The sequence below is a fragment of the Lepidochelys kempii genome, chromosome 1, assembly GCF_965140265.1.
Source record: "Lepidochelys kempii isolate rLepKem1 chromosome 1, rLepKem1.hap2, whole genome shotgun sequence".
NCBI classification, from domain to species: domain Eukaryota; kingdom Metazoa; phylum Chordata; order Testudines; family Cheloniidae; genus Lepidochelys; species Lepidochelys kempii.
The window spans coordinates 239,747,348-239,768,341 of NC_133256.1; the positions used below are offsets into that span (position 1 = coordinate 239,747,348).

Genomic DNA, 20,994 nt, shown 5'->3' on the forward strand with positions numbered 1-20,994 from the left:
CTAATGTGTTCTTCTGATGGGGGGTATCCTTGTTTATGTTGTGACTGGCTATTGAGCTTGCTCTAGAGGGAGGCGCCTGAGCATGAACTGTGGGGATCAATTATCACTGTCATGTGAGGCCATTGTGGATAATGTGTATCAGATTTTCCATGTATGAGTTCACTTTTCTGCTACACAGTGTCAGTGCCCAGGGAAGTCAGGGGTTACTGGGCAGTCACAGGCCAGTACCATTTGTGCTGCCAATGCCGACTCACCAAAAAGGCACAGAGCATGTAGAAGCTGATGAAATAAAAGATGGAAAAGCTGCTCCCACAGGAATGGTCGCCTTCAGTAGAGTTGGTTGGCTCTGACTCGGGATCGCACTTCTTGTCTGGCAGACATGCAAGCATGATGTCCTGCCAGCCTTCACCAGTGGCACACCTGGGGATAAAGGGATACTTGAGAATGGGGAAGTGAAGTCAACAGCGACCACTTCAAAAGGGAAGCAGCAGTTAGCACATGAAGAGCCTTCTCCTGCTCTCACTGAAGTCATGGCCTACATATAATGGGTGATGGGACAGGTTTAACAAGAACTGGCATGTCCCTCTCCTTCTACCTTTGTTGCTATCATAATGTTATCCATTACTGGAGCACCTGCTTTTGTATACTCTGGATACGGGGCTGCCATGTTCTGACCAGATGCTTGAGGAGATTTTTGTGGGGCTGGAAAGAGAGTGTACAGGGCTGGAAGGAGATCAGCATTTTGCTACTCCCATTTTGCATTCCCTCATCCTTTTCTTCCCTGTCCTCTCCTGAGCTGCCCATTTCCCTTGTTCTCATTCCCTGTAAACCTGCAAGCAATGTAAGAGTGCTGTACCCCTGCAAACTCTTTCCTTCAGTACATCCAGTCCTCAGCACTCACTGCCCTGCCTGACACAGATAGTCAGAGCTGGGTGCCAAACACCAGTTAGGGGAGGGATGATGTGTCAAACTGAGCAAGGAACAGTGCCCTGACTGGTGTTTGGCATCCTGAGTACATACTCCACAAGGGAGTGTCTCAGCTGGGATGATCAGATTTGATGCTTCAGTGTGTAACTGGTCACCTCAGGGAGAAAGAAATAATTCCCCTCCCCCACACGTAGTCCACTGAACAACTGGATATATGAATTTGTGGGTGGGGGTACTGCCTTACTCTGATATGTCAAGTATTGGCCATTGCTGGAGGTACGAGATCAGGCCAGGCGGACCAATGGTCTTCCCCAAAATAGCAAATCCTAGGTTCTGGATTTGGGACATTGTATTTCTAATCAACTCATGATCAAGATATGGTAAAAATGGAGAAGACATGTCCAGATGCACCCTCACAGACGCACCCAGTCCAAAGCTCCGAGACACGCACCTGAAGAGTAGCAGCACTGCTTGAGGGAACGTCTGAAAGTTGTTGTTGCGGTTGATATCCGTGGTATCATTCAGAGCAATTTTACCAAACACCTAGCAGAAAGCAGAAGTCTTGTCAACTTAGCCATGTAGCCCCCAAAACACTCTTGTCAGCTGTAATTCCTTGCATCTTAGTGATTATGAGCACTCAAGCCTGCCCCCTTCCTACAAGATGTTTCCTGCTGGTTTCCAATATTTGCTTCTGCTCCTCCTGTTTGTGCTATATCACTGGAAAAGCACCCACACAGAAACAAGAGGCACATTCTAATATACCATTAACATAACTATTCATTCATTATTGCATGTGCCATGAATAGGTGACATGGGGATCTCATTTCAATGTGCACTCACACTGGGTGTTTTCAGTGTAAAGAAAAATAATGAGAGAGGAGAGGCTGCAATTTTTCTTCCCTTCGCTGGCTTTCCAGAGGCTCGGTCTGCACTAGGAGGAAAAGCATTGCAATAGACCACTGTCTGGACTGCCTTAAGTTCCCAGTGTCTGTAAGATGCCTTGCATCTGTACACAACAGCTGTGCCCTAGTACAGTGGAGTGCCTCACATTTGGAATTTACCCCAAAGGTTTATAGTGACAGTGCTTGGTGCTAGGAGATAGGTGTTTCAGGAGTCCCAGAATGTACTGGTGCAACCATGTCAGCCAGGTGTCCTGGGTGTGGTTGCTTCAAAACAGTTCTGACCCAAACCAGCACTGCTGCATGGACACTGGAACAGGGGCAAGAATTAAAAAAAACTATGGGCTGAATCCTGCAGTCCTTACTTGGGGCTAAACTCCCGCTGAAGTCAATGAGAAGTATGATTAAGGACAGCACAAGGACATACAGGACTTGGTGCTTGACCCTGATCAAAAATGAAGGCAATGGGAGTCTTTCCATTGATTTCAAGGAGTTCCGGATCAGACTTTTTCTGAGTAATACTTGCCGTGCTAGTGAATCCTGCAATGGCTAACCAGGAGTGCCTCAGGCAGTGAATAGGGAGAAAAGAAAGAGCAGAACTGCTATCCAGAGAGAGGGCAGGGGAAAGAGAGAGAGCATAGCATGTGAAGAGGGTGTGGCAGGATGAGGAAAAGGAGAAATCAGAAGACAAGGAGGGTGGGGGGAGGAGGAGAGGGCAAAGCATGCAGAGCAACAGTTACTGAGAGAGAAGACCTATCAGAAGCCTTGAAATATCATTTAAAGCAGAGGTTCTTCAATTCTGATCTGTGGAGCTCAGCTGCTCCGTGAAGTTACTGCCATCCAAGAGGCGAAGCTTTCATCATTGAAACAATATGAGGTCCCAATAGGAAGTTTTAATGGCTTCTTTGGATGCCTGCCAGAACTCCCTTGTATGCATGTGTTTGGGCTGCTATACAGACAGGGAAACCTATTAACAAGTCTCTTTCTATGTGTGTTTTTGTTTGATTGGGACTTTTTGGGTGTAAAATTCAACTTAATCAAATCTGCTGACAACACTGAAGCCAGGGAGGAAGTAAACACAGAGAGGCAAACTGCAGAGCGACCTATAGAGATTTGAGTCAGGGCTGTAAGCAATGCAGACAAATGCAGCACTAGTAAGCGCAAAGTCCTACATGTAAGGAGGAGAAATAAACAGCATAAGTATACAAGGGGGAAAGGTAACTAAGCAGCTAGCCCCATCATACCAAACTGACTTCATTTCTATCTTCTTTCCCAAACACATTACTGTCCTAATGGTACTTTTTAGGAATTCAGTCACTCTAGTTCCTGCAGGGAAGATGTGGGAGTAGGTTGAGGAAGGCAGGTGTCCACCAGAGAATTGCTGTCTTAAGGATCAAGTAGTGGTCTGTGATACAAGCACAGAAAGGTTTAAGAGCCACTGATTAAAAACTTGGAAAAAAACCAAAGGTGCATCCCCATTCACGTCAATGGAGTTAGATCAGGGATGAATCTGGGCACTAAGCAGCCCACTTATTAAAGGGCATCCTCCTCAGTGAATGCACCTGTACTTGAATTTTGGTATTTATCAGAGCTGAGGGAAACTGCAATTTTGCTTTGCTAGGGCTTGTGCAAACATTTTCTTCAGTTGCAGTCCATGTGGATTCATCCACCCCTATCCCTTATGCTGCTTCGAGTTACACAGGGAGCAGACTGGCTGTGGGTCAGCCTTAGGATTAAAGGAGACTGGCATTAGGTCCCCAAAACTGGAGGAGCATAAAGGTGGGTTAAAGCTATCTTGGATCCCCACCGACTCCACCAGTTTTGCACCAAGCTCAGCTTAGTCAGATCACAGAATCTAGCCCACAATCCTCAGCGAATCTTAGATGAGCAGGGTCTGAGTTTTGAGTTTGTAATGAAACCCAAAGGCAGGGGAGTTTCAGACGGTTTCAGGCTTCCTTGAAAGCATCTTGTACAGGTTTAGTTTTTATAGCCACCACTGCAAATAGCTGAGGAAGCCTTGCCAGGCCAGAAAGTTCTCTTAGAACTTCATCTACTCAGGGCTCTTTATTCCCCATCTGACATCACCATGATGCCTATTTCATGGACAGAGTGTAGTAACCTCATAGCCAGAATGAACAGCAAGAACCGAGCGCCTCTGGAGGAACAAAGAGCCTCTTTGCATGCAAATATCCTCTGTAATTAAAAAATAAATAGAAGGAGAGACGTACAGGGAGAATTACAGGAAAACAGTTCCATCTTAGAAGGGCCATCTTTAAATAGAATGCTCTTCAAGAGCCCTTTGGGCTTCTCCTGGTTCAGATCCCCCCTCTCTCTGGTGGGCATGACAGCCCCAGCTGCACTGAGGAGGCGCTGGGAGTAACTGTCGTGGGAGGACAGCTCAAATACTCAGAGGCAGCTTGAGTTGAGGCAGCCCATATTTTTCCTTTCAGCAGACAGTACATGAGGGAGTTTCCCTGTTGGAAGAGTCTGATTGTCCTTTTAACTACCCAGCTTCAACTCATACAAGGCACTGGCAGTGTTACTACAGGCTTGCTACACTACTCAGCGGTGAAACGGAGCATGAGGGAAGAGCTGCAAGTAGAAGAAGATGCAGGAGGAGGTTCCTCCCTCTTGTCCTTTCTAGACAGTGCCTCTTGGGCTATCATCAGATTGGTAGCTTCATCCATCAGCATCAATTTGTATTTTTCCACTTGTGCATGTGAGGTAGTGAGGCTTGAATATTGTTACACTTCATGTCAGAGAGGTAGCTAAGATGAACTGATAGGTCTCCTTTATATAGGAAATTCTTATGTCATTGTCAAAGTATTGTCATGCTTATGACATTGTCATCTAGGCTTTCAAGTGAGCTGCTCAACAGTGAGATACTGAAGGCTTTCTTCAAGAACTCTGCTTCAACAGGCTCAAGACAGCACACAAACTGGGGGTCATAAGTGCGAACTAACTACCTGTAATTACATTATTGCCTTTGGCACTGTATAGGACAACAAACATTATAACGGGTCTGAAGAATCTAAGTGATGAGGAACAATCAAAGACTTGAGCTTCTCACTGGAAAAGCAGAGACTAGAAGGTGACCTAGCAGAGATCTTTGGAATTTGGAAAGGGATCGACACAACTGATAGACATCTGGTTTTTCCACTCGTTAAAAACAGGAGATTTCTCACAAAAGATAATAGAATTATTGGATCATGCACCTAGATATTACAGTAACTCATTCGAGATACTATAGACAGATAGGCACACAGAGGTCATCATTAAATGGTAGTAGTAGCAGCTAGGTAAGTATAAGTAAGAAGTATTCCCAAATTGTTCCCTATACTATATAGGAAATACTAGGAAGATCTTGGTAACATTAGCTAGTTAGATTAATAAAGGCAAAACTGGAAAGTTTTAAAAGGTGACCACTCTAATTGGAGAGCTAAATAGACAGAGTTATTGAGGATCCAACAGAGACAGTCTAAATTAATTCAAGAGATAGCAAGCTTTGTTTCTTGAGAAAGAGGAGACCAGAGTAGAGAGTGAAAAGGTAATAAATTGGGATTATGATAAAAATAATTTAAAAAAATGAGACATAGCGAATCAGATGAATTTTGCCTAACCTTTCTTACGTTCTTTCTAACAATTTCTGGCTCCATTGTGAAGAATACGAACTGTGAGATGGTGAAAGACCTTTGGAAGTAATATACCATGCCTTTCTTTTTTTTGGTCTCTAACCTCTGATGGTCTGGTGGTTGTTCTGAGACTTTTGATTAACTAAGAAATGGAAAGTAAAGCTTAGTATGAAAAACCATCACCAGTAAGTGAGGCAGGAATGCAACGTATAGCTGGGACAGTCACATACTATGCACACATCAATATCTTTTTCCACTTGTCTCTATACAGTATCAGTCATTTGCATAGATTAATGCTCATGCTGGTTCCAAATTTGTTTTCGTAAGCGGAATACAATATAGTACTGATGCAGCTTCATGAGGAATTGACACAAGTAAAGAGTTGAGATGTTGGGTCTGAGCATATCTTTACTTACACCTGTGTAAATCACGAGTAACTCTGTTGAAGTCAATGGAGTTACGCCAGTGTGAAAGTGGGGTGAGAGAATAATCAGGCCCGATCACCACCATGACCAGGAGCCATTTGAACTGGTTGCTGTGTGAAAACGAGCAAGCCAGTAAACCACCTTTGATATGGCTGTAGGGATATTCCTTTGGGAGGTGCTGTGAGGTTCTTTTTAATGTATACTCCGTGGTCTGCTACACAGTGTTTTTGTTTGGTTTGGCTGATGTGGCTGTCAAGTCCTATTGGCAGCGTAAACCCAGTCAATGTTTTTTGAATTGACTCAGGTTTATTGTCTGAGCTCAACTTCATAAATGCCTGATTATATGGCTAGGAGAGGAGCTACGTGTAGGACCAGAAAATGATCTGGTGACTTCTTGTGCAACTATCCTCCCCAGAATTTCATGTGTGAAAGATAACATAGCTCTTGAGAATCACCTACCTGCATTCCAATCACTGCATAGATGAAGAATAACATCACTATTAAAAGAGCCACATAGGGGAGAGCCTGGAGGAAAAAAAATAACAGAACAGAACACATTGTATCAATTAATCAGATAACTTGGCATGCTGGAGCCAGGCTTATTTTACTGGGGCCCTGCTTTATCAAGATGGCCTGAGGAGAACAGTGCCAGTCCAGAATCAATTAAGGTCTGCAATTTATCCATTTGACCACTAGATGCCTCTAGTGATCCACATCTGATTTCACCAAGGTGCCTCAAATACAGCCATTGTATCACCCAAAACAAGATAGGCCCAATTATGCTTCCACTTACACTCCACAGACTTCAATGGAATCACTCTGTTGTACACCAATGAGAGTAAGACCAGAATTAGGTCCAATATCTGCTCGTCTTCCAAATGTAGAAATCTTATAATTAGCATCGCCCTGATATTAGCAGCAAGTGACGCTCTTTAGTGTAAAAAGAAAAGGAGTACTTGTGGCACCTTGTCTCTAAGGTGCCACAAGTACTCCTTTTCTTTTTGCGAATACAGACTAACACGGCTGTTACTCTGAAACCGCTCTTTAGTGTGACATTCTGCAGCTACTTTGGTGAAATGAGAAGTGCATAAAGTGCTAAGACCAAAGTTCAAGGCTTCTCCTGCTATGGCTGATGATATCACAAGCACCGAAAGCAGTATGAGCTATATTCCCTGCTCTGAGTTAGGTATCTATGATGGTTTTAGAGATGCGTTAGGTGTCTGTGATCAGCTGTTGAAAAGGAAAATGCAAAGTCCTGATAGCTGGTGCTGGCTTGTAAGTAGGAGATCTGCTCTGTGAGAGGCTGCGTGTATCAGCTTCCACTACCTTTAACAGGAATCCGGGGCACTCAGCACATCACAGGGTCCCGTCATAACAAAATTTTGTTTGTATTTTGTATAATGTAAAATAAAAAATAATAATGTAGCATGTATTAAATGTATTAATGTATGATTTGAGCATATCCTGCCAGCCACCCTTTTTGAATAGCGAAAAGGAATGGCCTAATATGCCATTGGTAAAAAATCCATCAGCCAGAATTTCTTTGTATCTGGACTGATTTCAAGGCAGTAACAGACCTTTGAGGGTCACCATTTTGTGGTAGGTTTAGCATTTTAAAATAAGTAAAAGAATGCCATGATTGTTTGCTTTTGCATTGCAACTTGATGTCCCTGTTCAAAATGTTCTGTGTAAATTAATTCTGTTTTGTGTGTGAATGATGAATGTATGTATTAAAAAATAAGTGTGAAGGCCATCGCTAAACCAGACGGTCTAGGGAGGAACTGGAGACAAACCCAAGGGCGCCAGGAGGTTGCAACATGCCCCTATTAAAATGTCAAAAAAGGGCAAATTAACAACTCTAAAAATAAAACAGACACCTATCAATAAAAACAAAATAGCTGTAATCAAAACCAGCATAAAATAATTCCCTAAAAAGCTTAATAAAAAACCAAAATAAAAAATAATAATAAAAAAACAATAAAAAAACCAAGCACTCATCAAACAACAATTAATTACAGCATAATGGTGCAAAACTCATTAGTCCCAACAAAAAAAAATCACTATAGAAACAGGGTTCCTTGCCATAAAACTTTGGGCTTGTCCTGCCAAGACTTCTCCAGAGCATCGTGTCGTGACCGACAAAACCCGGCTCCTCCCTACCTGTGATCAACCTAGCTTGCCACTAGATTGATCCAGACTCTGGACTAGTAACTATAACATCGACTGGTGGAACAGTGCGTGTGTGTATGTGTGTGATATGATTGAATGCATATGCTAATTGTTGTATCTTCAATAAAGGCGGAGTATTGCCTTTTCTCCTAAAAAAAAATCCCGTGTGCTTATAAGCATAACAGTCCGGCTCTAAAAGAGAAACTGACTTTCCACCTTCTTGTTTTTTAAAGATATTTAGCAGAGATGGGCTCAAGCCATGGAATTCAGATCTCCATCCTGAGTCTGAACACCTCAAAGTTTGAGGGTGTTGCGATCTGAAATTTTGGTTTGGTCCATTTTACAGATCTTAGAGCCATCTGCAAAATTTGGATACTGACCCTGATTTGGGTGCTGAACACCTTCTCTTTTGGGACTGTCTGGTCCAGAATTTTGTATTGTTATTTGAATTTCATTTGTAGATTTTAAGTTTACCCCTACGTTTCATTAGGGCCCAATCCTGCAGTCCTTATTCAGACAGAGCTGATTTCCATAAGTGTTTTGATAAAGTAAGGACTGTCGGATTTGTCCATGAGTGAACTGGAATCTTAAAACAGGATTTAAACCTTAGATCTATTGCATTTACCTTTAAACAATCCATCTAAATAATCAAAATGGAACACAAGGCAGGGAAATCTTCGGTGTTCTACTAATCCTAATGGGCAAATTAATCCCTGTGGTAATTCCAGGCTGCAGTAGAGGTAAACCAAACTGGAATTTGGGTCTGTAAATTTGGAGACAGCCCTTATGGGTCAAATCAAGGTTATGAACTTGGGGATAGCTGAGACCCCAAAAGTGGTCCAGGCAGCGTCCAGACAACGACCCAACAGGCCAAGCTCCTAGAAGCTCTTATAACTTTAGAAGAGGCACTAGAGGGCTGCCTTCCCTACCCTACTCTCTCAATCTGTTCTACTCCTCTCCTTTTGTTTTCCAACTTCATCCCCCTCTCTTGTTCTGTTTTCCTTTTCCTCTCTCCCTTATCCTCCAGGATTCCCTCACTTCCTTCTGGTCCCACTCTCCTGGGTTACTCCCCTTCAGCTCTGCCTCTGCTTGGTTTCACTGCTCTTTCCTCTTGGTTCTCACTCCCTTACTTTGCTCTCAACACCCCTATGATTTTCTTCTACCCAGATTATCCATTCTGGTCTGTGTTGATGCCTCACAATGTGGAAGCTTTGCTGACTCATTTCCCAGAAGACCACTCCTCTGATCAACATGCAGCTCCACCAGTAGAGCACTAATCACAGCAATGGCCGGGGCGGGGCAGATCTGAACTTCCACAACATGGGGCAGATGATGAATATCAGGCTGTCCTGGATGAGTTAGGACATTTCTTGGGCATATTCTGAGACACAGAAAAATGCACAATCCCAGGGGAAAAAATCATCAAAATTCAGATTTGATAGTGGGACTGGCTGAACAGAGAGCTCTTAGCTATTTTTAGTCCTCGCACTCTGCCCTCTCCACTGACTTCCTCCCATCACCCTTCAGCCCTGCCTCACAGTGACTCTGCAGCCAAGAAGACCTCAGAGAGGCCACTCCCTTTCCCACCAAGGTATGTCTACACTGTAGCTGGAGGTGTGACTGCAGCTTGGTTAAATATGTTAGTTTTAATCTAGCTATCACAGCTAAAAATAGGTGAAGATGTGGAGGCCTGGGGTTCTGCGTGGGCTGTTCCAGACTGCCTGGGACCCCAGATACAGATGCATGTTGCTAGCCCATGCTGAAGCCTGTGCCGCTGCAATGTCACAGTTATTTTTAGCTGCGCTGACTAGATTAAAGCTAGTGTGGGTCTGGTTACCCATGCTGCAAACACATCTCCCTCATTCTCATCCCTTCTGGCCTGGGGAGGGGAGAGCTGATCTCAGAACTGAAAGGAGCTGTTCCTAAGTCGGTGGGGCAGCCAGAATTTGAAAACTTCATTGTGATTCCTGGGTTAGCGATGACTGGGCTGTGTCAATGAATCTGCTTCCTACCTATCTTGCCAAAATAGTTCCCACTGGAGCTGCTCACACAGCAAACCAAAGTTAGTGGTGATGGAAGTGGTGGGGTAGATTACGGGTATGAGTCGGTCAGAAAAATGGGTGAAAGCCACTTGTACCGATTTGGCATTCAGTGAGTGGACAAAATGAGTCATTTACACCAACTTGGCGGTGTTATTTTACAGTACCCAGGAGTTGTATTGTGAAGGGACCAAACTCAATCCCTGATATAGGAAGGCGTTACTCCACTGAAGTCAATGGGCATTGTGGCCACTTACAGCAGGGCTTAATTCGGCCCCAGAAAAGGGGGAAGATGGTGCAGAGTAAGTTTAAAAGTGTGGACCAGCTCCCATTCCCATTTAAGTCAGTGGAAATTTTGTCATTGCCTTCACTGGGAGCAGAATTGGAGCCTGTGTGTGGGTTTAGGGAAATATGCTTTCTCTTTCAGCTTCTTGTGAATTGTTTGGCTTGTGTGTTACACTCATTTGCACACTCGCTGAATCACACATTGGTACATGCTACTTTTTTACCTACTTAGACTACATTGTCTGCCCACCTTACACTTGATATTTTATTTAGACCACCATTTACATCACTCCTATACTTGGCCCAGACTCTTTCTCAGAAGCTGAACCTGCTAGTATCAGGTTGTGTTGGCCCAATAAGTCCATGTCAAACACCTGTGAAATGCAGAAATATGCTGGGCTTCATTAGTAACTGTAACTTAGCTAACCTCAGCAACTCTTTGAAACCATTATTTCAAATGGGTGGATGTCTCCTTGTTTGTTACTCTCAGAGATGATCATTCTTATGCTTCATGGTCCCCCTCTCCTCACCCACTCTGCTTACTCCCATACCTTAGATTGCAGATCTGGCTAAGTTTGGAGTGTCTGCTTCACTTCCTGCTGTGGTGCAATAGGTTAATAACCATACCACCTTACCTTTATATCTCATCTCTCACTCTGAATGATCTCAAAGTGCTTTACAAACCCTAGACCACTTTTCCTCCCACTGAAATGCAGTTAGCTCTGGGGTGAAAAAGCAGCAGCTATTTATCAGGTTATAGCTACATTACACCCAGGGGGTGAAAGTAACTTAAAGTACTTACCGGTACGCAGGGTGGCTGGGCTCCTGGGCAAGGTGGGGGTGGGGTGGCTTTGGGCCCCCGGAAGGGTAGGGCCTCGGGCAGAAGGGGCAGGGCTGGGGCCAGACTCCCCCACCAACCCTTCAGCACTGCCCAGCCTGAACCGCCCAGGGCTCCAGCGGCGATTTAAAGGGCCTGGGGCTCTGGCGGTGATTTAAAGGGCCTGGGGCTCCAGTCACTGCCGGGAGCCCTGCACCCTTTTAAATTGCTGGGCCCCAGAGCAGCTGCCCCTCCCTCCCCCATCCCGGTGTCAGCGGCCCTGCCAGTATGGTGCTTAAAGTGCTGCTAATGATTATAAAGCAACCAGGGCAGCGTTTTCATGTCTGAATTGCCTTTCACTTTGGTTTGAAGCAGAGACCAGCGTGTCCCATGAGATGCCAAGTGTGTATAGGACCCAAGGAGTTACATAGGCTGTCTCGGTAGAACTCACCACTGTGCAGAAGGCCAACATGAGGCCTTTGCACCACTGAAGTCCCACTTAAACAATGTGCTGGCCTGCTGCATAGGAGAAAATTTTGCCCTTTGTGCGTAAGGCCCATCCTGCCAGCATGAAAATCTCTCTTTGAAAGGCAAAAAAGAGCATAAATACCTCTTTCCAGGCGTGTCTGCTTAGTGATAAGTGAAGGAATACCTGGAAGGATTTGATGAAGGTCCAAAGCAATGTCCGGATGCCCTCCCCACGGCTCAGGAGCTTCACGAGACGCATCACACGGAAGAGTCGGAAAAAGGTGATTGAGATGCGCGAGTTTTCCTCTGCATTCTGGAACCCATTGGCACAGAGGCAGTAGTTATAACAGCAGATGAGGAACAAAGATCCTGGGTCACAGACAACACTACGTAGGAAAAGCTCACTGCACTGTTCCCTTTCGTTGTTAAAGCTCTCTGGCATTGCAGTAGCCCCAGCAGCTCAGATGGATTGATGCAGGTTTAACCTGCCTTCTATCCAAGTCTGTGGTGCCATCCTAAAAGTTCTCTGGATTTCAGTATTCCCCAGTGGAGCTGTGCAACCTCTCATCAAAACCTTCCTTTGGGTTTCTTACTGAGGGTGCCTGAACTCATGATTAGGGTCTTAAAGGTAATGGAATAGTTTTCCTGACAGTATCTTCTTATGGAGCCCTCAGTTCCCCTCTGTAATTACAGTGGCCAAGAAGTCACAATTCGACAGTGGGGGAAAAAGACAGTTTTCTTTTGGAGTTGTCTCTGAAGCTACTACATAATGTGCATCATCCAGCTGTCCTGGTTAATCTGGCACTAAGTATCCATGACGCACTTAGCCTGCTCTGCCTGGGGAATTCGGGCAGGTCCCAAGTCTGCTTTGAAGCTTAGAGGTCCCACATGAGCATAGCATGTGCTGCCACTGAGCCAAGCTCTTAGCATTGCTTGAGCCTCGGAATCAGCCTTCCCATCTCCGCAGTGGCATGGCTGTGGTTTTTGAGCTCTGCAATGTGCGCTCACAGTCCTGAGCTCTGGGCCCTTCGTCTTTCTCATGACCCCTCTGTATTTCCCACAGCCTATGCACTGCGCAGTATTATTTTTAATTTTGGCTTGACAGCTCGCGCTCAGGCCGGGAGCATTTTTAAATAGTCTCTCTCCTGGCCTCTGCTTTTCTTACTGCTTCAGCCTTGTCCCTAAGCATTTCCCCCAGGGCCTGCAACCAGCTTTGACGTTCTTCATGCTTCACGTGTGCTTGGGCAATAGCTTCCCAAACAAAAAGGAGTCAGTTGCCTTGCCTTAGCTTGTGTAAGGAACCCTGCTGCCTAGCTCAAGGTGAGACAATCACTCTGCTTGGGGGAATTGTGTAGAACAGTTACAGGGTTCCCAGTTCATTTTGCCCCCTACTCCCCTGAAAATATTGTGCTAAATATATGTAGGCAGTAGTTTCCATTGGAAATGCTGTGGGAACATAACCCTGTGCTATATAGGGAGATAATCTTGTCATCCTCCTACTCACTCTGCCAGAGAAGCACATAGACACCACCTCCCTTCCCTGCTGCAAAGCCAAGAGCTTGATGCCAAGCACTGTAACTTTCAGGACTCAGAAACAGTGCAGATCACCCCTTCTTAACTAGTCACCACTGTATAAACCAGGAGAGAACAGAGCTTTTGGATTTCCTATTATAGCTCAAAATAAGCAGCATCTGCTTGCATTTCTATTCCTCATGAAATCCAAGCTGTAGAAACTACTTGGATTTATATTTCTGAGATCACTAGAAAAAAATCTAGTTTCATTCAACCACTTCACAGCTGACCCTCTGTTCCAGCATGTGAGTTGCAATGGTGTGTGGCTACTTATACTTCAAGCTAGAATCACAGAGAAACATTGTGCCATGTTTAGTAGATTAGAGCTGCGCTGGAGGTGCAGTTTTGCCTGATATACCAAGCATTTTAATCATCAGTGAAACCTCTGAGAGCAAGTGTCTTCCTCCAGCCTACAGTGTGGGATTCTGGGGACCAGTAAACCTACGCCAATGCGAGGTAGGGGGTTCCCCATTTGTTGGCAAGGCACAGAATTCAACGTGAGGTTGTGTGGCCTCTTGCAGGCTGAGCACACTGATTAGTGAAGGAGAGATTGAGGGGACACACAACCTCCAGGAACAAACCTCAACAAGTATCCCCCCAATCTTAACATCTGCCTGCCTTCCTCCCACTTTAACACCACGAATAGTCTGTAAGCCAAATTCTCCTCTCATTTACATCAGCACAACTTCACTAAAGTCAATGGTGTGTAAATAAGAGAAGAATTTGGCTGTGAGCATTTAAATAGACATGACACTTGCCTGTCTACATCCAGGATTACTATTCAAGAAGACAACTACAAAGCTTGTGCACCACTCCCATCCAATGTAAGCCCTCTGGCTCAATTTCCTCTAATAAACTAAATTCAAAGGAGAGTTAAGGCCAATTATTTAAAATTTTACTCCCATATGGGTAGGGCGTAATTGCACCTACTATGGCGGTGCATAAATTAGGGAATTTTTGCTTACATCTTCCATATTTGTTATGTTTACTTGGGGAGCTGGACAGTATAAGATCAGGTGACAACTACTTGGCCAGTCTGAACAGATTCCTCCTTGCTTGCTATATTCTCATTTTCCAGCAGCTCTCTGATAGAGCAAGGAAGTTCTGCATGGCTGCACACAGAGAATGGGTTTAATACACCCCTGATGGTATGATGTTTTAAAATGTAGCCCTCAAAGGTTGTGTAGTTTTTGATTATTATTGCTTATCCTCTTCTTACACAAAAGGTGAATTTAAACTTCACTATTCTATCCATCTCAGCTCATCTGAGATTCAGAGCCCAAACCTTTATAGTAAAATTGGATTTGAAATCACATTGCAAGTCAATCCAATGCCAAATTGATATGGAAAGTTAGCTGCTAACAAGAAATCTTAACAGTTCTTGTTCTCTCTTGGTAATTCATTAGAAGGTAGGCAACAATTAATTTGACCAAAGGAAAACTCAGGATGCATGAGAAATACACATATGTAGCATATTCAGAGCTCATGTGAACACCAGACTCACACAAATACACAACACAGCAGCTTCATGCAGAGATAACTAGGCTGGGCTTGGAGAAAAAACCCATGATCAGGGGAAGAGAGTAAAGGAGTGTGAGAGGATGACTGTCACAGAAGCTGTCAGGGCGGTCTGTATTTTTGGTCTTACCATAGAGGAAGAGCATTGGGTATGTTCAGCTGGCTTTAAAGAAAGGGAGACAGAAATAAGCTGTAATAAGTCTCCAGTAAGAGGCCCGGGCTAACACAGGAGCAACAAAATGGCAGAAGAGGGCAAAATATGGGGAAAAGAATGCAAAAGTAGACTGGGCTGATTCCCTAAGGATGCAGTGGACCAAATTCAGCCCTGGCAAACGTGGATGCAACTCCCGATGAGAACTGCACCCGCTGACAGTAGATCTGAATTTGGCCCAGTGTTTTCTGGGTTTCTAGGCATCCTGAACCCTCTAGGGAGTAGAGGACAGAATGCTGCTAATACATTTCTGATATCCCAACCCTCCGACTCTAGCTAGAACTCAGAAGGGCCAACATCTCCCAGTACAGCCACTAACTGAGCTCCCCATCTCAACTTTAGGCCACTTCTGCATAAGAAGCAGCCATCTTCTAATATTTCAGTCTGATCTGCAAACCCATTTAATCCACAATAGCCCAAATCTATGACATTTTCTATTTATATGTCCCCATGTCCTAGCATACAATTCTTACAGTGATTACATTGCGGTTATTAAAACAATAGGCTGAGATAATGTAATCACTCGCTTGGCAACCCTACAATAGCCATTGCCAGCTGTAGAAAGTGGGATGGTAAAGCTGTCAATTAGCCCTCTCCATGATCTATCCTCACCCACCCCCACAAGAAAAGAAACTCCAGGGAAGTGATGGATGAGCCAATGGAGTCTGGTAGCAGCCAAGTTCCAGCTACCCCTAGAAAAACCTAATCACTCGAACACTGTACATGACCCTCTTTCTTTATTAGCCTTTGAGGCCATTTTCAGCGTGGAGATTAGTTCTGAAAAACTAATGACAGTAGCTAGTGCTCCAGGCTGTACCAGAGAGTACAAGAGAATCCAAAAATGAATGAAAACTTTATGTAGGCTCCCTCAGCTTAATCTGTAGTGACCAGCCTATGTCACAGGCGGACTGATGGAAGCATCTCTGAAGCTATTCTCTGTGGCTGCACTAGTGAGGATGGAACTCGTGCACTGCTTCTTCCCTTGCAGATGACCTCGGCCACCATGATACTTGGGACCCGAGCAAGATGCTTACGTGCATTCTGCCAATGGGAACACACTCAGGACATTGAACAAACCAAATTAGCTTTGTATTTTGTTTTTATGTAAAGTGAGGCTGTATTTTTAGATGCCCTGAACATCCAGTGACACGGGCAAATGAGGGCAATAAAAAACGGAAGCTATCCCGAGCTCCCTGGTGCTCTTTTTGGTTAACTCATTGCTTTTGCACTCTAGGGTCTTTTTGCTTTTACCCTCCTCTTTCAAGGGTCTTGCTCTTGTGTTTTCTTTTCAAGTATTAAACAAGGAAAATTTGGCTGGAATACTGAAGATGGAAATTTGCCCATACAGACATTTTTCTTACAGGCCAGATAAAGATTTTGTTTTAATGCTGCTCCGCAAATTCTTCCTTTCTGACAATGGATATTTTTTTTCTTTTGGTCTGTCTTGCAAAACATTATTTTGAACTTGAGTTTTTGCTCACAGGAGAGGCCCAATCCTACCAGGTGCTGAGCTCCTGCTAGGAGGTGCGGAGCCCCGCAGGTTCCATTGAAGTCAACAGGAATCCAGGGCATTCAACGCTTCTCAGGTTGCTGTGGGAATCTTTCAGGATTACCAATATGACCAGGCTGATAACATCAGAAATAGAGTTTTCCTGTGACTGGCTGTCTCAAGAAGCCTTGTAAGTGCTGTAAAGTTACTGTTCCTTACTCATAGTTCTGATATCATCAGTATTTGACCAGAATGCGAGGATAATAATAATGTAACAGTGAAAACAATTCTATATGAAAAGATATTTAAGAAGCTATGAATGCACCAAAATAGTTAGCATGTGGCCGCTAATACTGAGCAATCAGTAATCTGTTAGGTAACTATGAATCAGAGACTGTCTACTTGGTATGACTGAAGAAGCAAAGTATATCTTGGGTAATCCCTCTCCCACTCCTTGAGTAGCTGGCCTGAATTTTCAGAAAGCATCAAATATAATTTAAATGTTGATATTTCCTACAAAAAGGGCTTATAACCCAATGGAAATATTTGTTAACATCAATAGATGTCCCACCTAGTAGTCTCTAGTTAATAAAGTCTTGCTCTCTTGAAATTGTGGACACATAGTTCTCTGTGTGTGTGTGGGTGGGTGGGTGGGTGGGTGGATGGGTGTGGGTATGAGATGAGGGGATGGTGAACTGAACGTTCTAAAAGTCTGGTCTTCCGTGTTGCTTGCTGAAAATATTCTCCGATACTTCAAAAATGTTGTGAGAACTTCCATGTCCCACCATTTTTTCCACCACTGCTGGTGGATTGGTATGCAAGGACCTTGCCTGTTGTGAGTGTCAGTCCTTTACAGATCCATGAGTATCTGTTTCATCACGAGCATCCCTAGCTATGTGTGGAATGTGACCTTTTTAAACGAACTCTGTCAACTAGTGCTGGGAGGTGACTTTTTATTCCTGGCTAGTGGAATGTGGCAGTAAAACAGCAAAACTCTTTCTACTGTCACCATGAGGGACAGCCTCTAAACCAAGCAGCATGGAGCACACTCATGCCAACCGTCGCTGCTGCAGGCATGTCGTTCAAATGAGACTGCCTTTGGCTGCCGCCGCCATCTTGCTGTATAGATTTCAGTCCAACTGCAGTTTCTGGAGCAAGAATCTCACAAGCTGAAACCACAGACACTGCCAAAATGTTTTCCTAATTCCACTGAGGCAAGGCCCTGCGGACTGGAGCAGAGACATCTGAGGACATGCTGCTGGTGCATAAGAGTGAACACAGCTAACTATGTCACAGAGATAGCTATTTGTAGTTTCCCTGCCAGTCCTATGCATTGTGAAGCACCACTGGTTTTGGAGTGGATTAGGAAAGATTCAGGGCATCTAGTACCCGAGCTGCTTGTCCTAGAAGAGTGGAGGAACACTGAAGTCACACAGGCTCACAGGGGTTTAAGCACTGCCGGTAGGTACTTGGAAACGAAGTTTAAATATCAGTATATAAATTCCATATGAATGGACAATAAAGTTCCCTTAAAATAAACAGAGGCTCATTTATAAGAAGCCTAGGAACTATGTACAAAAGCAGATTCTTAAAGAAGAGTTTTGGGCATGTGTACCAATTTATCAATAAGATCTTGGCTTTACCATCTGTTATCTGCTGCCTCCCGTTCATGTGCACATACTCTAACCTGCTTTGGCTGCCCCAAACCAGGCTTGTCATCTCAAGACTGGGATCTGAGGCCAGGCAGGCTTTGGTGCAGAGTAATGTCCACATAACTGAATGACGGATGGGCAGCAGTGGCATTTTGGGGTCCACTCCAGAGGCTGTGCCCTGAGCCAACTAGTATTGTAGAGAGAAAGAACCTAGAGGATGTCACAGAAACCTGCACAGCCAGTCCTGAGACAGTTAAAAGTGGGTGGGAACCTCTGTGTTAAGTATTTATTAACTGATTGATCAGACACTATAAGTTGCACTTGCAACTACAAAGGAAGGAGACACCCAGGGCAAGCTTCTTCTTGCATAAAGAAGAAGCCATACATTTGAAGAAGTGGGTCATAGCCCACGAAAGCTTATGCTCTAATAAATTTGTTTGTCTTTAAGGTGCCATAAGACTCCTCGTTGTTCTTGCATTACGACATTCATTAAGTCAAACATAATGTAAGTTGTAAATGATTGGCCTATATGTTGTTGTTGTTTTTTACTTTACCGCATTTATAAGAGGTAGACAGACTGGGAGCAGGAGCAGAGGAGAAACAGAGGGCTCCTGTGGTGTTAGAGGCTGGAAAAGGACTCAGTAGAATGAAGGCTGAGGGAGAGCTGGAGCATACCTGGAAATGAATGGTTACTTACCTTACAGTAATTGTGGTTCTTCAAGATGATATTGTCTGTGGATCCCATTGTAGGTGTGCATGTACCCCATGTGTGGAAGATATGAATCTTTTGAATAGCAGGGTCTATCAAGGCCACCAATGTGCCATGGTGTCTTTGTGCCCCGCCCCAAAGCACATGGTAGAGCAGTCACAACTGGCCCCCAATTCCCTTGCTAATATAGAATCCCAAATAAGGAAGACTCTGAAAAAGTGGGGATGGAAGGCGGGTTGTGGAATCCACGCAGACGGCAACATCTCAAAGAACCACAGTTGCTATAAGGTAAGTAACTGTTCTCTTCTTCGAGTATGTGTCTGTGGGGATCACACTCTAGGTGACTGATAAGCAATGACCCATCTGGAAAGTAGGACTGATGAGCCCTGACTGTCACTAACTGAACAACAATTGTAACACTTTCCTACTGAATTGGGCATTTGATCTTGCAGCCAGGTCAAGGGCATCGTGTTTAACAAAAGTAAGACTATTACACCAGATAGCTGCCTTGCAAATTCTGGATTCAGGGATGTTCCTGATGCAAGCAGAGAACGTGGCTGGTGCTCCACTGGAGTGAGTGTTAACATTTGGAGGGAGAGGCTTATCAGTCATATGATAGCAGCTTTATATACACTGCATAATCCATTTGAAAATTCTCTGAGAGGAGATAGCTTGATTCTTGGAAGCACCAAGGAAGACAATAAAAGGATCGGGAGACAGTCTGTTCTGTCAAGATAGTATCACAAGGCCCTTGAAACAAGGTGTGGCGTTTCTTATCTCCTGTCTGATTTTACACATCACGCTTGGAATCTAGGGAATCAAAGGAAATGCACTAGACATTGATCCCACAATATAAGGAAGGTATCATGTAATGATCCCAGTCTCATGTCTCCCCTGGAACAAAAGGTTGGATGTTTCATGTGATCTTTTGTGGCAAAGAAGCCAATAATGGGATTTCCCCAGAGGTGAAATATTGGTTTGATGATGGAGCTCTTCAGAGACCACTTGTGACTGGTGGTGGATTGTCTGCTCAAGAAGCCTGCTAGGTTGCTGCTGACTCCTAGAAGATGAATAGAAACTGTGATTAATGGTTATCCTGTATTGTTGAAACTATGTCCATAACATGATAGCCTCCTAACATTGGGGTGATGATGGGGCACTTCCCTGCTTTATAGTACATTGTAGATGTGTCATCTGTGAGAATTTGCACCATGGAATTCTGTGGAACAGGCTGGAATGCTTTGCAAGATCATCTCATCACTCAGAATTCTAGGACATTAACATAAAGAGTCATATCCTTTTGAGACCAAGTCTTTTGTATCTGGAGGTGCTCCAGGTGTGTTCCCCAACCAGTTCTGATACATAAGTGATACATATCTTTGTTGGAAGAGAAGTGGAGAAGGGAACTCTCTTCTGAACATTTTTTCGGCCTAACCACCAGTTCAATGCTGACAGGATGTGTGCAGGGACCACAATTCAGATGCTCATTTGATGTCCTGTAGCGTAGATGATATACCAACATTAACCAGCCTTGTAATGAATACACATGAAGTCTGCGTAGTGGCATCATGTATACAAACTGTCATGTGGCCTAGGAGTTTGAGGCAGTTTCTTACTGTAGTTGGCTGATTTGATTTGATACTGGTGATTATCATTTGAAGGGAAAGAAATCTGTTACTGGGAAGATATGCAAAAAGAAAAGGAGTACTTGTGGCACCTTAGAGACTAACCAATTTATTTGAGCATGAGCTTTCGTGAGCTACAGGGAAGATATGCTTTTGCTTATTTGGAGTCGATTAGGGCTCCTACAAATTCTGTCCTCTGTGCAGGAATGAGACACTATTTATCGTAATTCACCATGAAACCCAGTTGCCTGAATAGTTCACGGCTTTGGCAACTTCTTGATGAGATCTTCCTTTGATAATCCAATTGTCTCCATATTGATATATGCGAATACCTCATCTGCCACTACTGCTAGGCATTTTGTGAAGACCTTCTGGTACTGTGGAGACGGCAAATAGAAGCATTTTGTACTGATAATGACTGGGCCCCATTGCGAATTGCAGGTATGTCCTGTGGGGCTGGGTGGCTGGCAATAGGGAAGTATGAGTTTTGTGGGTCGAGAGCCTCAAACCGGTTTTGAGCCTGAAGGGAAGGGATGATGGAGGCAAGTATTACCATA

At 44.2% G+C, this 20,994-nt stretch overlaps 1 protein-coding gene across 1 annotated transcript in view; it reads right to left on the reverse strand.

Moving 5' to 3' along the window:
• Positions 1-20,994, reverse strand: part of CACNA1C (calcium voltage-gated channel subunit alpha1 C) — a 704,670-nt gene that overhangs the window by 38,480 nt on the left and 645,196 nt on the right. The window contains exons 33-37 of the mRNA XM_073320186.1: positions 14,882-14,914; positions 11,846-11,974; positions 6,343-6,408; positions 1,379-1,470; positions 255-420 (exon numbers count right to left, since the gene is read on the reverse strand). Coding sequence (XP_073176287.1) covers positions 255-420; positions 1,379-1,470; positions 6,343-6,408; positions 11,846-11,974; positions 14,882-14,914 — 486 coding nt within the window. The remainder of the gene's footprint in view (positions 1-254; positions 421-1,378; positions 1,471-6,342; positions 6,409-11,845; positions 11,975-14,881; positions 14,915-20,994) is intronic.